Here is a 14753-nt window from a genome sequence, read left to right on the forward strand (position 1 = left end):
TTTATTTGTCAAAAGATAAATACAGGACTCCTGTGACTAGACTATAAACCCCTCGTTCTTAATTTCTATGACTGGCAAGTAAACTTATGTGCTGTAATATTTTGTTCTACATTATAATTTCACTCGTTTTCTCATAAAGACTGATTTGTCTTCCTGAAACCTGGCACTTAGACTATATAGCAAACTAAATTAAAAGGCAGAATAAATGTGGGGTTTTTTCCTAAATATTGTTAATTACTAGAACAGTGAGGCTAAAACCACTCCAGGCATAGAAAAAAAAAATCTATTAACTTTATGATCCACATCTGGACAAGGACTAGACAGTTATCTAAGCTTTCTGAAGTCACAAACTTGAGCTAATTTTTCAGGGGTCCTGAGTACTTAAGCTACTTTATTTGGCATTAAAAACTTGTGTAAGGGCGTAGGAAGGATCAAGGGTACAAGCTCTGGTTATAATTTTGGGTACCCAAATTTTAATACAACACTTGAAAATTCATCCTTAGTGCCTCAGATCATCTTCAACAGAGTGGCTATGAAAGAACCTGTTTACAGGTGTATTAACAAGTATCTGGCAATGCAGTTACCATCAACTTCTTTTTCAATCAGGTCCATTCTGCTGGTGACTTCATTCTGTACATTCTCTATATGGGTAAGGAGATTTAGCTGCCATTGAAGGTGTGTATCCACTTGTTCCTCTGAGCCTTTTCTTTCATTACAAACAAACACAGTGTTTCCTTCAGCAGAATTCTTCTTCATAGGAGCAACAGAAAGAAAAAAATTGCCATTTAAGAGGATTTTTTTGTGTTCATTTCTGGTGTTGATTTCAACACTTGAGTGACATGATAAACTATGCTGGTTTAGAACTTCTGTCTACTTGACAACAAGCTTACTCGATACCCCATGTTACATGACACATCAATAGTTTAAACCAAACAAAATGCAAATATACAAATGAGCATGTATAGCACTGGGGGAGTGAGGCAAGAGGTAAAGTTTACAAGCTCAAGCACTTTACTGCAGTAATAGAGACTGCATTTCTGTGCCCTTTTTACATAAATCTGGACTTAAATCATGAAGTGCTGAAGTACATTGCTCTGCCATCACTAAAAGTGTGCAAAACCCTACGGTTTGTTTCAAATTTAGTCAGAGAATGAAAGAAAATTCCCTAAAATGCAGCAATATCAAGATGTCAAAAATTATTGTGCACAAATAAGCTGGCCATTCTGTTTGTTAGGACAAGAGACTTCTCTTCCTACCATTGCTACTGTCCCATGTAACTTGCAAGCACAACTCTGGGACAGAATTTAACATATTTGGGGATAGTTACTAGGGCAGTAACATGTAGAGTTACGCAAACATAGGATCTGAGGAAGATTGCCTTCTTTGAAATAATCAGTATCTTCACAGAGAATACACAAGTTCCCCATCTTTTTGTATCTGATGTTGCAGCTCATGGAAATGACCAGATGAAGTATACCAAATTTAATGGGTTAAAAAGTTCAGCACCTTCATTAATTAGCAGGATTCAGTTTCCATTTTATATGCATTATGACTTCGTATCTGATGAAGTTCTCTCACAACTGATGATTTTATTTTAGGGACTAGAGTGCTGGCTATGGGTGCTCACACAGTGTCAGTTCATGGCAAATGCTAGAGCAATGAGTGAATTTTATTGTATTAATACACCTCTCTGGTGAAGTGCTTGGCGAATTTTTTTCCGCATCTCACAATAAAACATTTAACACAATTTTTCTTAAAGTATACTGTCCTTCAGTCAAGAATGGGAAGAGTGAGAAGAAGAAAATAGGGACTGATGGATTCTAAGCTCCTACTTAATCCAAAACAAACCCCTTTCTTTTTAAGGCTTTAAATCAACTAAAAAAACCCAAATCAAACTTGGACCGACCTGCTGGCAGTTTTACGAGCAAGTCCTGGAGGACAAGTACTATCACAATATTAATTAAAAGAGTTATTTATCAAAGATAGATTTTAAAAGTCAAAAAAACCCTCTAAACTCGAACTGTTGAGATAAAATCTACCTTTTTTCAAGACATCAGGTTTGCCTCCACAGTGTTTTCGCTATTCAAACCATATTAATCTTATAAAGGTTATTTCCAATGTAAATAAGAAATGCCCCATTTCTTACATCTTTCAGACCCTCTCAAAAACTCTGAGAGAAGAATGTCATTTTAACTTTGTTGTTTGAGGACCCAAGTCTGTAATTCAAAAACCAAGTTCATCTGTTAAGGGAATCTTTTAGGTGCCCACTGCAGTTAAGTTAGAGAAAAACTTAAAAGCTAAATAACATCATGATTTTTTTTTTTCCCTTTTAATGACCTCTGTATTTATTCAAATGGCTTGAAAATACCCACAGGATCAAACAAGTCCTCTAAGCTAAGAGATCAATGTAGGCAGTTAGGGAGTGGTGGTAGGGGTAATAAGAAAAGCAGAGTACAGGATCCAGCTTGTAAAGAAAAACTAAATGGGAGGTTCAATTGGGGAAGACTTGTGCTTTCAGAAGCATGAACAAGGAAGCTAAACACAATTTTAAAGATTATTCATAGTCCAGAAAGGGACTTGATAATAGTCAATCTGAACATTGTAAGAGAAAAGATACATAACAGAACTGTAGATTAGTGTAAGACAAAACAGTATGGAAAAACAGAATACTCAAGGCTCTGTGGGATGATAGAATGGAGAATCCAAAGCCCCAACCAAAACTTTGAGAAGGAGCAGTGAAGAAGACACCTTACAGAGAAGTCAGTTCATGTAAAAATGGCACTTCCATGTCAGTGTCATCATGGTTTTAAGGTAAGTACAAACAGGTTCATGGAGAAACCAAGGAGAGCTTTTCACTGAGTATGAAGTCTAGACAGAAAGCCTTATTTCAGATATCAAGGCTGACTACTGACAAGGTAAACTGAGGTGTTCCAAAGGAAGCAGTACTCTGATACTGCCCCAGATCTCTTCCTGGTTTAAAACAGAGAGCACTTAGCTTTATAGCTATATGCTTTAGTCTCTGAAGGAAACATTATTTGTGTTTCACTGTTCCCATATACTTTCTTTTAATTCTAAATGTATTTATACTATTTACAATGACAATGTAAGCTACTGTTGGAAGTTCACTATTTCACACTGCTGCTTACTACATAAACTGAATATAATCATGCGATTTAGCATACAAACAGTTATTTCTAACTAGAATGACCAAAAAATTCCCATTCAGACTATAATAGCTTACATGCCACATTTAAAACTAAAATTAAAAGAAAAAAAGACATATCTTACTCATTTCTTCCACACCAGAAACTGTACTTCAAAAGGGGGATGAGTTGGGCGATTATTCTCACACAGTTGGTATTGTAGAAAACAGAAAGGTTTGTTTCACTTTATTTTTGCTCAAAGATAACTCTTCACTAAAACCAGACTAACAAGTTTCAGACTTTTTTTCCACAAAGTAATGGATTCAAACCATTAATGCAAAAATGAGAAAGAGATGTTTAAACAGCCAAATATAATCCTGACTAAAAACCTGTGAAATGTTTAATTAGAAGAAATATGCCACATAAGAGACACCAAAGAAGTTGCATGAGGTGAAATTAGTTGGTCAGTAAATCATGACTTGTGGACAGAATTCTAGACAGAATTGCTATTAAAAGAAGAATACGGTATAATAATAAACACTATTACAAATCTCAGTTTAACAAACACCAACAAAAAAACAGGTGCAGAAATCAGAATTGAGAAGAAAGGAAACTTGGCCTATTTTCCTCACATTGTGAAAAACACATATACGTTCTGTTTCCAGACCTTGTACTTTAAGCATGGGATTTCTCCCCCCCCCCCCCCCGGATTGAGCACAAGCCTTTTTGACATAAGTAATATTTTAACAATACTTTGCATCTCATTCACCAGTTGAAATGCGTATACTTCACCTGAAGCAATTTGTGATCCAACTTTGCTTCTGGTAATTTCTGTTGACTTATTTGATAGAATATGTAGACTTATAACAATGAATATTTCTAAATACTTGTATGTGCTTAAAGTTTTATCACACTGAACGTATTTTTCCAACTAAGAAGCTTCCCAGATGAAGAATGATACTTACCTGCTCATTCACGCCATCATCTTTAAAAGAATATTGTAAACAGTTTTTATTCTCTGTGTGAAATTCCTGATCTTCCTCAAAACTACTTGTATCTTCATCATCTGAGCTCATAGGGTCAGTGACTGCTTTGCAGTCTTGACCAAAACTCTGTGGTTTTTGGTAACTGTGCTCACTTGTGATGTACGTTTCTTCCATCTTCTGGGGTATACTGGGCTGCTCTTTATGGTTTTGACTGCGACACGTCCTTTCAGTTGGACTAACAGAATCCGGCAAAGTCACTAATTTTTTCTCTACCCCAACAGTTATTTGTTCTTGTTCTTTTCGCATCCCTGAATAAGCCCAGAGATGAAGGTCTGGGTGGTGCTTATTTCTGCAATGAAGGGGAGGGAAAAAAAGCAAATTAGAGAACACCACTTACAGGACTGAACTATTAACATACACTTCTGCTAGATCACAACTATCGATAAGCGCCATTACCAAGCATGTAAGTATTCTCAGGTCACTTACCAATTTAGGATAAGTTCAGAATGTCTCTAAACCAAAACTGTCTATAAAAAACCCAAAAATCCAAATATACCAGATTGGTTCAGGTGCTGAACACCTAACTCTCACTGAACCTGAGGGTTCTCTACATCTTGCACTTGAATTATTTAAACTATCATACAAGAAAGAACTTTAATATGAGAGAATAATGTATATGGAATAATGGTAGTCTCTGCTACCTAAATATTGAAAGATGGAGAATAAACCCTGGATTGATACTTACTTTAATATCCCAATCTTCAACTGTAGTCCATGCAATATTTCAGTTACACCATAGACATCCGCCAGTAGGTGATGCGTTGACACAATCTTTTTGGCATTAAGGTGAGAGTAGTTTTCTTTCAAAAAAGATAATCCACACATGTGTCCATTGTTTAGCCAGTCTTTATCATAAAGATATTTGGCACTCCACCTCTGACCTGGGGTAAGCAATAAACAAATTGAAGATCATCTAAAGCCACAGCAGAATTGTATTTAAAACTAGAGTGCTATAATTATATGCTGTACTCTCCTAAATGTCTCCTAACATCCATGAAAAATGATTCAAGATCTTGCTATTAATATATTAAAATTTGGTTTCCATGGATTAAGAGGAAACTCTTGACATTTATTTAAAAAAAATCCTGAAATCTCAAGACCTCTCTAAATGGCAGTTGAAAAGAAAATCTAATCACCTTTTCAATCAAAGTACAGGATATTAATGATGGTACTATTATCAATCTAACTGAAAAAAAGTTTAAATTGGCATTTTATTTATCTAACTATGGCAGCTTACTATCTTCTTAAAAAAAGAAAACCTAAGTTACCGAGAGAAATGTTAGAGAGTGGATTTTATATGGACATATCCAAAACACCTAGTTTGTTCCTAGAAGACAATTATTTTGCTTCAATACCAAAGGCAGTATCTATTTATTAGAAGCCAGGAGAAGGCTTAATGAAAATCAGACATTTCAAACCTATTTGACAGCAGAGTTCTTACACTCTCTTTTGAGACGCCTTTTATCAGACACTACTAGACACAATTTCCATATAAGTGGGCCTTAGTTCTCCCATGCTCTGGCAACATCTACAATTTTAACCCAGCAGGCACGACTGAGTACTTCGCTAATGCTTCTACAGTAACTATTAAAAAAAAAAACAACAACAACAAAAAACCCCCAAAAAACAAAACTAGAAATGTATAATACTAATTATTCCATTATTATTGTTTACAGTGAGGAACCCAGACAAACAGACTGACTAAGACTGCAATATCTTACACTCAATTTCATATCAGACTATCATATACAGAACAAAGAATGGGTTGATGGAAGCCCTTCATACCTTTCAGGAGAATACCCTGTCTATCTCCTCTCTGCCCATTATCCCAATACACTTTAAAATACTGACATTGTGAATGACCTTTTTCTCCTGACATAGAAAGAAAAGAAGTAATAGTTAGGAAGGGAGAGAAGATAAAAATTAGGGACACAGTCTCTGAATAGCAGGGAATAACGAAGTACCTAGTACAGTGCAGGGAAGGAACACAAGACAAATTATTTGGTTTTAATAAGAAAAAGCTTGACTACTCAAAGAGTACAGCACACAGAACTATCAAACAAGACTCTATACCGTCAATTTAGATTCAGACTGGGGCTAATGGAAAGGTCACATCTAGAAACTGTGCTATTTTATACCTCTGCAAACAGTTTTCAGATTTCATTTCTGAAATTCAGAATGAAAGTAAATCATTGCCCCCTTTTGAAACAGCTGGACTGTTAGATATTTCACCAGAAGATGTGTATGTGCATTTGTATCAATTGTCTGGAAAAATACTAAAAGCTTTCTTCCAAACTACATAGTTCTTCTCCAAATAACTGCTAATAAAAATGGGTTTATGGACAGAATTTTTTTAAAATCTGTATCTTCCTAATCAAATGTATTGTTTAAAAGTAAATAGACTCTTCCTAATTCTTACCATTTCAAACTTATCCTAACAATCTTAAGTTCAATATGTGCTGTTTATGCATTATTGTTTACCATAAAAAAAGTAATAAAATTTTTCGTATTTTACATATTCAGTTCCACACCTTTATTTACACAATTCTGGACAAACATTATAAAATTGCAATTGATATGAAATGACATCCACAGCATATCTGTGTGTTCTGTGGTAATGAGTCCTTTTTCCAGAAAAATATTTAAATGAACAGACGTGATTCCAAGTATAGGCAAAACAGATCACTGAACAAGAATCATTTGTTTAGGAAGATTTTTCAGACTATAAGATGAAAAAGTGCTACGGTTTTTGAGGAATTAGGTTTTAACAAGTACAGCAATAGTAATTAGGGTAATGAATAAGATTTAGCATAGCTGAACAAGATGTTATTAACAGGAAAGTAAGTTTCTGCTCAGAGGCAAACTTAGAATCTCTTGCCCCAAAGAAATATAACAGATAACAAAACCCAAAGCTTTAATAGTTTAAGCAATACATAACATCTCTGCTAAAAAATCCCAAGCAGACAGCTGCAGATAAAGGTGGTTTACCCATACCTGGTGGATCTCTGCAGATATAACAGATGTACTGCTCTGGAATGCTGTCCTCTAACAGACCCATGCATACACTGTGCTGCCAACACAGGCACTCTTCACACTGACATCAGAAAAAAACAAAAGCAAAAACTAAAACTGAGATAAGTAGATTCAAAAATCAGAAGCTATTTCTTGTATCGTCAAAATGCAGAGAACAGCAGTTTAACTTAAACAGCTGGTTTGAGTAGGATTATTTTAGTTGGGCAATTTGTGTTTGGGTACACAAAGACATCAAGCTAAAAAAGAACTCTAGTTCTGAAAGTTACCTCAACCACAAATTCCAGACTGGAAAAAAAATAAGAAATTGAAGATGCAATATTTAATAATATTTTATTACAACATTCAGTATTTTAGCACCTAAATATTTAGTAGTGAAACATAAAACAGGAGTATAATATTACAGTAAAGTAGAAAGATAATGTAATACATTACAGCATAACAGTGAAAAGTAGAAAACTCTTCAGTTTAATTATTTATATTTACAAAGCATCTCTCCAGTGCGCTAGAAAGATGTGTTTTTAATATCGCACCAATGGAAAATCTAAAAGAAAAAGAAAATGAAGAGAAAATGAAAGAGGAGAAACAAGAGAAAAGGAGAGCAAAATAGAAGTGGTAAGACATGAGGGCCTAGAAACAGCAAACTGGTTGCTCTCAGTGTGACAAGGCATGAAAAGGAAAAATCAGGCTATTGTTGGACTTTAGAAACAGGCAGGAAACTACCACTTAAAAATACATTTCCTTTTCTCAACTCAGTGTTTGCCTGTGTTCCAAGTATCTTCTGGTTTACAACTGAAAGTCTCTCCTCTTTGCTCTGGTATGCTTTTGAGCATCAATCTATTCAAAACACTGAAGTCACCTTTCCTCTTGTCATGTCACTATGGCTATGATTCCCTCTCCTCTCTCCAAAGATTTCTACACCAGCCCATTTTTCCACTTTATTACCATAGCTGAACTCCTGCTTAGTTCCTCCAACACAGCACTGCATCTCAGTGTGTTCCCAGGGGCAGTCCGTGTCCTTCATTTTCAGGTCTTTCTGTCATTTCCAAAAGACTTTAAGTCCATTAACACAGGACAGTCATACTTGCTCTTCCTCCAAATCTCAACTAAAAAAGGCTCCGTATTTTCAACATAAACTACACCACATTAATGGTTGAATACAAACCTGGTTTTTGAGTAGGGGAAAAAAAACACAGAAGTTTATGGCTTTTTTTAAGGTACTGACAACTGAGTTCTTCCTCACTGTTGCTTCCATCTGATCTAACCACTGTATTATGAATTCCTTGAGACAAAGACTTTAAGTTATTCATTGTTAGATGAGAAATGCTCCCCCCACTGGAGTACAAATAAATAAGCAGCAGTAGTTGCAATCCATCAGCACCTGAATGCTATGCAGACATTGTATAGCCTTCTTCCCTTGTTTCTACACCAAATAAGATTTAAATCCTTGGTTTCTAAAACCAACTAGTGATTTCTAGTTTGAGAACTGCTATTCTAAAGATGAAGCACACACGACACGCATCAGTTACTAAGAATAGTAACATCTGTATAGCAGAGATCTTGGATACACCTCAGGTACAATCTACAGTGAGAAGAGTGGTTTCTACAATTGGTACTGCAAAGCACAAGGGCCAGACCAGAAGGGCTGGTATAATCAGGAACGTCTGTGGACAGAAGTGATGATTTGTGTGAGGGAAAGGATACTTTATTCCAAAATCATCAACTGGCTAAAAAAAAGGTTACCTTTCCTTACATACCTCTTCTACATATTGATTTGTTAGAGAAAACCCATCCTAGAGTAACAGTTCTGCATACACCAGAGTAATACAAAGTGCATAACATAAAAATATTTTGTTATTGTTCACTTCTATTTACAGTTCTCTACATAACTTCAGTCTCCAACACATTAAATGGGCACCTTCACAAGCAAGAAATTCACATGGAAAATATATCCCTCTCAATTTCTTTACCTGAATCATAAAGCCATTTTCCTCATCCAATTCACAAATGCATCTAACAATTTCATTGAGAGCATCATCTTCATCCTGAGACTCTTCAAAGTTAGTTGAATCAAAGTCCTGATTGTATTCATCACCACTAAGTAACAAACTCTCTGTAGAGGAATCATCTAAGAACTCCACATCTGAAAGGTCTAGTAAAAATAAATACATATGAAATTGTGCACGCAGAGATGCAATACTTTACAGAAATACAGGGGTTTTTGACAGTTAAAAATCTTAACCTGCACACAGAAAAAAAAAAAAAAAAAAATCACTCTTAAAAACACTGCTGGTGTATTAGATTTCTTGACAAATTATGCAAAATGCCTTTAACATGATCTCCTCAGAAGCAGACAAACTTAACCAAAGCAAGTACAGTGCAGAACAGCTTGAGGAGTATAAGCATTTTGATTTAAACAGATTAAATATAAATCAGTCATCATATTTATAGCTACAATCCCAAACACAAACTAAAATTCTCGTTCTTTAAGAATTAAACCTATAAATTTAAAGTTGCTGTTCAGCCAACCTACTTTCTCCACTAAGGTCAACAGACAAGATAGCTCTTGGATACTGGTATGATGTATTCTTCTCTGAGAACATGCTGCGCAAAGTTAGAGAGCTCCCTGAGGACCGTGTTAATGGAGAGGAGCACCTGTCCAGGAATTCAACAGAACTATCTTCATAATCTGAATAATCTGAAAAGTTAAAAGAAAGTAAGTTGCTGTTACAAAAGCAAAGTTTATGACAAGTGCGGGGAAAAAAGTACTTAATAATACTGTAAAATTATGTTCAGAAGGATATCAACATTGAGTTAAGATTATGAAACCGTAAATATGAAATGGCAAAAGCTCTTCAGATTTTGTAAAAAAATTTCCAGTAAGAAACATAATGAAGTTTAATAGTTAAAACAAGCATTACTCATTTAGCTCCCCACATCTCTAAATGTACAGAGGAATAATTTCTCCTAGAACATTATACAGTCTTCTTTTTCCACAATTCATCCTGTACCATCTGCTATCCTTAGAGATGCTGCCGAGAGCTCTCTCTTTTTGCCTTAGGTCTTTTTGTAGCACTACCAACACTGCTACCTAGAATAACCTGCAGAGGAGCACAGGGAGCCCAAAGAAAACCCTCCTGGGATGCTTCCAGGCTCATCCCAGGAGCCATCGGTCACAGAAGCCCATGACTTCATGCTGCAGCACCTGGAGCCAGTGAGAGTGTGTTTGTTAGCAGAGATCAAGCTGGACCAGTTTGTGAGCAGGTGAAGTGGCCTGGGAGCAAGGGGTGAGTGGGTCTGTGAGGGCCAGCTCTGGGTGTGAGTGCCCCTCTAAGGGTGAGAGCCAGGGGGACTATGGGAAACTGGGGAGTCCTGGCCAACTCTGGGAGCATTTGAGAGCACACACAAGAGAGATGGTCTGTACTGCAGTGGGGCTGTGGCCCCAGCGGCTCATATCTCCAGGTGCCAGCAACTGGGAAGACTGGGATCCAGAGGCAGCTACTGGGCAGACAGTGTCTGAGCCCAGCAGCTGGGCTCAGAATCTACAACGTACATTTACCTATCTGTATATTCTAACTAGTGGGCCCCATCCTGCTCAGCTAGAGTGCAGCAAGATAAGGTTGTTAGAGCACTCACACAAGCACAGACAGCACCGTGTGCTTGTGCCTACTGGTAATACAGGATTGACAGTTATATTGATACCAGCATGATATATTTCCTCTAACACATACTATATGCAACAGCCTCAAGAAAAACATATGCAAGCCAGTCCTTAATCACAGTGACTGGAGAGACTGTCCCAAGTCAGTCAACAATTCACAAATCATAGAATGATTTGGGTTGGAAGGGACCTTAAAGGTCATCTAATCCCACCCCCCCTGCCACAGGCAGGGACACCTTCCACCAGCCCAGGTTGCCCAAAGCCCCGTCCAACCTGGCCTTGAACACTGCCAGGGAGGGGGCAGCCACAGCTTCTCTGGGCAACCTGTGCCAGTGTCTCACCACCCTCACAGTGAAGAATTTCTTCCTAATATAAATGTACCCTCTGTGCATCCTATCACTACCCTCCCTGATAAAAAGTCTCTCACCATCTTTCATGTAGCCCCCTTTAAGTACTGTGAGAAGATTTCCCCAGAGCCTTCTCTTCTCCAGGCTGAACAACCCCAACTCTCTCAGTCTTCACAGGAGAGGTGCTCTAACCCCATGATCATCCTCATGGCCTCCTCTGGACCCACTTGAGTGTGTCCATGTCTGTCTTATCTGGTAAAATGGTAAGAGTAGCTATCCATTTACTCCTCCTAAAACTTATTAATTCGAATATAAGTAATCACATTTCTACACTTTCATTCATCTACAGGAAGCATTCCCACTATCACCTGTATCTACAGTTTTCTTGCAATGGGTTCCACAATATACTTCTCTCCTAAATACCTTCCATAAAGATACTGTTCATATTTACAGAATCACAGAATCATCTAGGTTGGAAAAAGACCTTGAAGATCATCCAGCCCAACCATTAACCTCACACTGACAGTTCCCAACTACACCAGATCCCTCAGCGCTATGTCGACCCGACTCTTAAACCCCTCCAGGGATGGGGACTCCACCACCTCCCTGGGCAGCCCATTCCAACGCCCAACAACCCCTTCTGGAAAGAAATGCTTCCTAATAGCCAGTCTAAACCTTCCCTGGTGCAACTTGAGGCCATTCCCTCTTGTTCCATCACTTATTACTTGGTTCAAGAGGCTCATCCCCATCTCTCTGCACCCTCCTGTCAGGGAGCTGTAGAGGGCGATGAGGTCTCCCCTCAGCCTCCTCTTCTCCAGACTAAACCCCCCCAGTTCCCTCAGCCGCTCCTCCTACGACCTGTGCTCCAGACCCTGCACCAGCTCCGTTGCCCTTCTCTGGACACGCTCAAGTCATTCAATGGCCTTTTTGTAGTGAGGGGCCCTTTCTCCTTTTGTCAAAAAAACACCACCTACTATATTTCCTAAGTATATTCCCTGTAGGAGAGTTAACTTAATGAGTAGGTGAGCTGCATGTTGTATTGCTATCAACCCCACTGTAACAGAACAGTATAAATAACAGAAATTACCTAGCTTCTGTGTTATATGGGTTTTATATTAATGGTCAGTAATACATACACTCGGAGCACAAAATCAAAAGGTTTAGTTGGGTTTTTTTGTTTCTTTTATAGCCTTGCACAAAACTTTGCTGGAGCACACAATGTGCCCACTGCCTCTTCTTCCCCAAGATGCCTCAATTTGATTCAAAAGCAACTGAGCATGCCTCACACCCTTTCATTTCTGCTCATGTCCTGAGTAGAGTTAAGTCCTGGAGAAAGAGAAGACTACTTCTTTTGACAGATCATTTTTCAATTAGCTTCTTCCGGGTCCAAATCTGACAAAGCATTTTTCTTTTTTCCCCAGGTTAAAAAAAAAAACCTCAGGTATTCATCACAAGATGAATTAGCAAAGAATAAAATGGTCAAGTTTTACTCACACTGCTTTCTACATCTGGATTTTTGTATTTTCTGGGGCACTGGGAAGTAGGTAGTTTTCTCCTAGTATTTACAAGCACTGGATACAGCCCCTAGAGGTTGAAACCTAATCATGGTACCTCTTGCCAAGCTTCTAAGTTTCAAGAAATGTTGGAGCTGTATGGAACCAGAGAACCAAGTACACCCCACACAGTGCAAAGTGTTGGACTCTGATCTCCAGCACAGCACTTCACAAAACAGCCCAGTATATCACATGGTCAGATGAGAATCACCAGTCTGACCAACTCCTCTAAAACCTTCTCAATTGTGCACTACAGCAGCCTTTTCTGTAATTCATCTAAATTCCAGGATTCAACAACAAAGATAACAAATAACTTCACTATTTACCTCTTTCTTTGGAACTAATTTAAACAGAATGCTTAGGAAAAATACTGTCAACATCTCCCCATTACAAAATACCCATTTGTAGTTTTGATCTTATTTCAAATCTGTAGCTTGTTACCTATTAAAAGATCTTTTTTCAAATACTCCTATCATTTTTTTTGCTTACTTTTATAAACACTTTCACACCAACACTCAGTGTCATATACTCAAAGGACAGAAGAACTATAAAACATTTTTCTCACTCTTCTCAAACTGCATTGAGAGTGCTGCTGGGGATATTACTGTACACAAGAGGATGGCACATTACTTTTGAACTTCTTCATAAAAATCGAACCCATGGAGAGTATTAACTCTATTTGCCATGTTTTAATTATCACAGATGAAGTAGCCAGGACTGCTTAGCGTCTTGGGGGTTTTATTCTCTTCTTTGGCTCTTGCATACCTAGCATTTACCAGTATCTTTTTGCAAATACTTGCAATACTTTTTGCCTTCCCAGTATAAGCAAAAAGCTCCCAATAATTTTTAGGTAAAATTGAACTTTATAGTTGAAAATTATATTAGTCCACTATAAAGATGGTGAAGTACATGAAACCTAGATTATTGCAGTTCACATTGAAGCAAAGCAGAATTTGGGAGCATTTTCATGTTACAGCACAAATTTTCGACAAACGCATAATCACTCTAGAGATCCACAAGGCACTTTCAAAAGTCTGTGGTCAGAAGCTCCTTCTAATGCACAGGGTTTTTGCACATGCCCTTGAGGAAACAATACTATAAAATTAATTGATAGGTTTGAAATTTTCACTGCATTTTAAAACATTTTAATCAGTTATTACAACTGATATCTCGTCAAGTACACTCCAAGGTACACAAAAGTAAAGTCAATCTGACAGACACAGAAAGGCCAGTCTAAGTTCTCATTTTAGAATTTTTGAATATTTAAATGTCTCAAAAAAACAAAAAAAACCCAGCAGAGATAAATATTAGTAGTAAGTCCTGAAATACTTTTTGAAGTAAGCAGGCATAATACACAAAAAATAAAGTTCAGTCTTCAGCAAGAAGAAAAGGAAGAGTGAGTTTGCATTTGCCCATGCTGTTATTTTCATTGCCTTAATGGTGCAACTAAAACTACATTGGATGCAAAAAAAGGTAAACCAAGAACTTGCAATGAGATTTTATGGAAGAGAAAGAACCAAAGGATGTGGAAAAGGGGAAGAGATACAAAAAAACTATAAAACTGTGCTGGTCAGAATGATAGTTATCTTTCTATTAAGAAAAAGAACACATTGTCCACTTTTTCCACAGAAATCACGTCAGAGTTACAGAGAGGCGGCACTATAACCACACTTACAGGAGTTCTTCTGCAACAAGAAGGTAAAAAAAGCACAAAGTGGTTTGAAAGGGTTTTTTGTTTTCTTAAAAAAACCCACAAGTTACCTAGAGCTTTGTACCTAAAAACCAAATTATTTTTGTTCCCCTAGGCAATGGAAATAACAGAGAAAATAAAATAATGAGTGATATAATCAAAGTACTAGAATAGGGAATTAAGATGTATACAAATGGAATCACCATTTGTCAAGACATCAGACAAGGTTGTTGCAACAGAGATGTCAACCTCAGCTGTTAAGGATTAACTATTAAGGAGCAGC

General features: G+C 37.3%; 1 protein-coding gene across 1 annotated transcript in view; it reads right to left on the minus strand.

Moving 5' to 3' along the window:
• PHF20L1 (PHD finger protein 20 like 1) overlaps nt 1-14753 on the minus strand; it is a 61331-nt gene that overhangs the window by 8375 nt on the left and 38203 nt on the right. Inside the window, exons 16-22 of the mRNA XM_074901128.1 lie at nt 10249-10320; nt 9753-9918; nt 9190-9371; nt 7184-7283; nt 4875-5070; nt 4109-4478; nt 585-750 (exon numbers count right to left, since the gene is read on the minus strand). Coding sequence (XP_074757229.1) covers nt 585-750; nt 4109-4478; nt 4875-5070; nt 7184-7283; nt 9190-9371; nt 9753-9918; nt 10249-10320 — 1252 coding nt within the window. The remainder of the gene's footprint in view (nt 1-584; nt 751-4108; nt 4479-4874; nt 5071-7183; nt 7284-9189; nt 9372-9752; nt 9919-10248; nt 10321-14753) is intronic.

The sequence above is a fragment of the Athene noctua genome, chromosome 2 (assembly GCF_965140245.1).
Source record: "Athene noctua chromosome 2, bAthNoc1.hap1.1, whole genome shotgun sequence".
In the NCBI taxonomy this organism is placed as follows: Eukaryota; Metazoa; Chordata; class Aves; order Strigiformes; family Strigidae; genus Athene; species Athene noctua.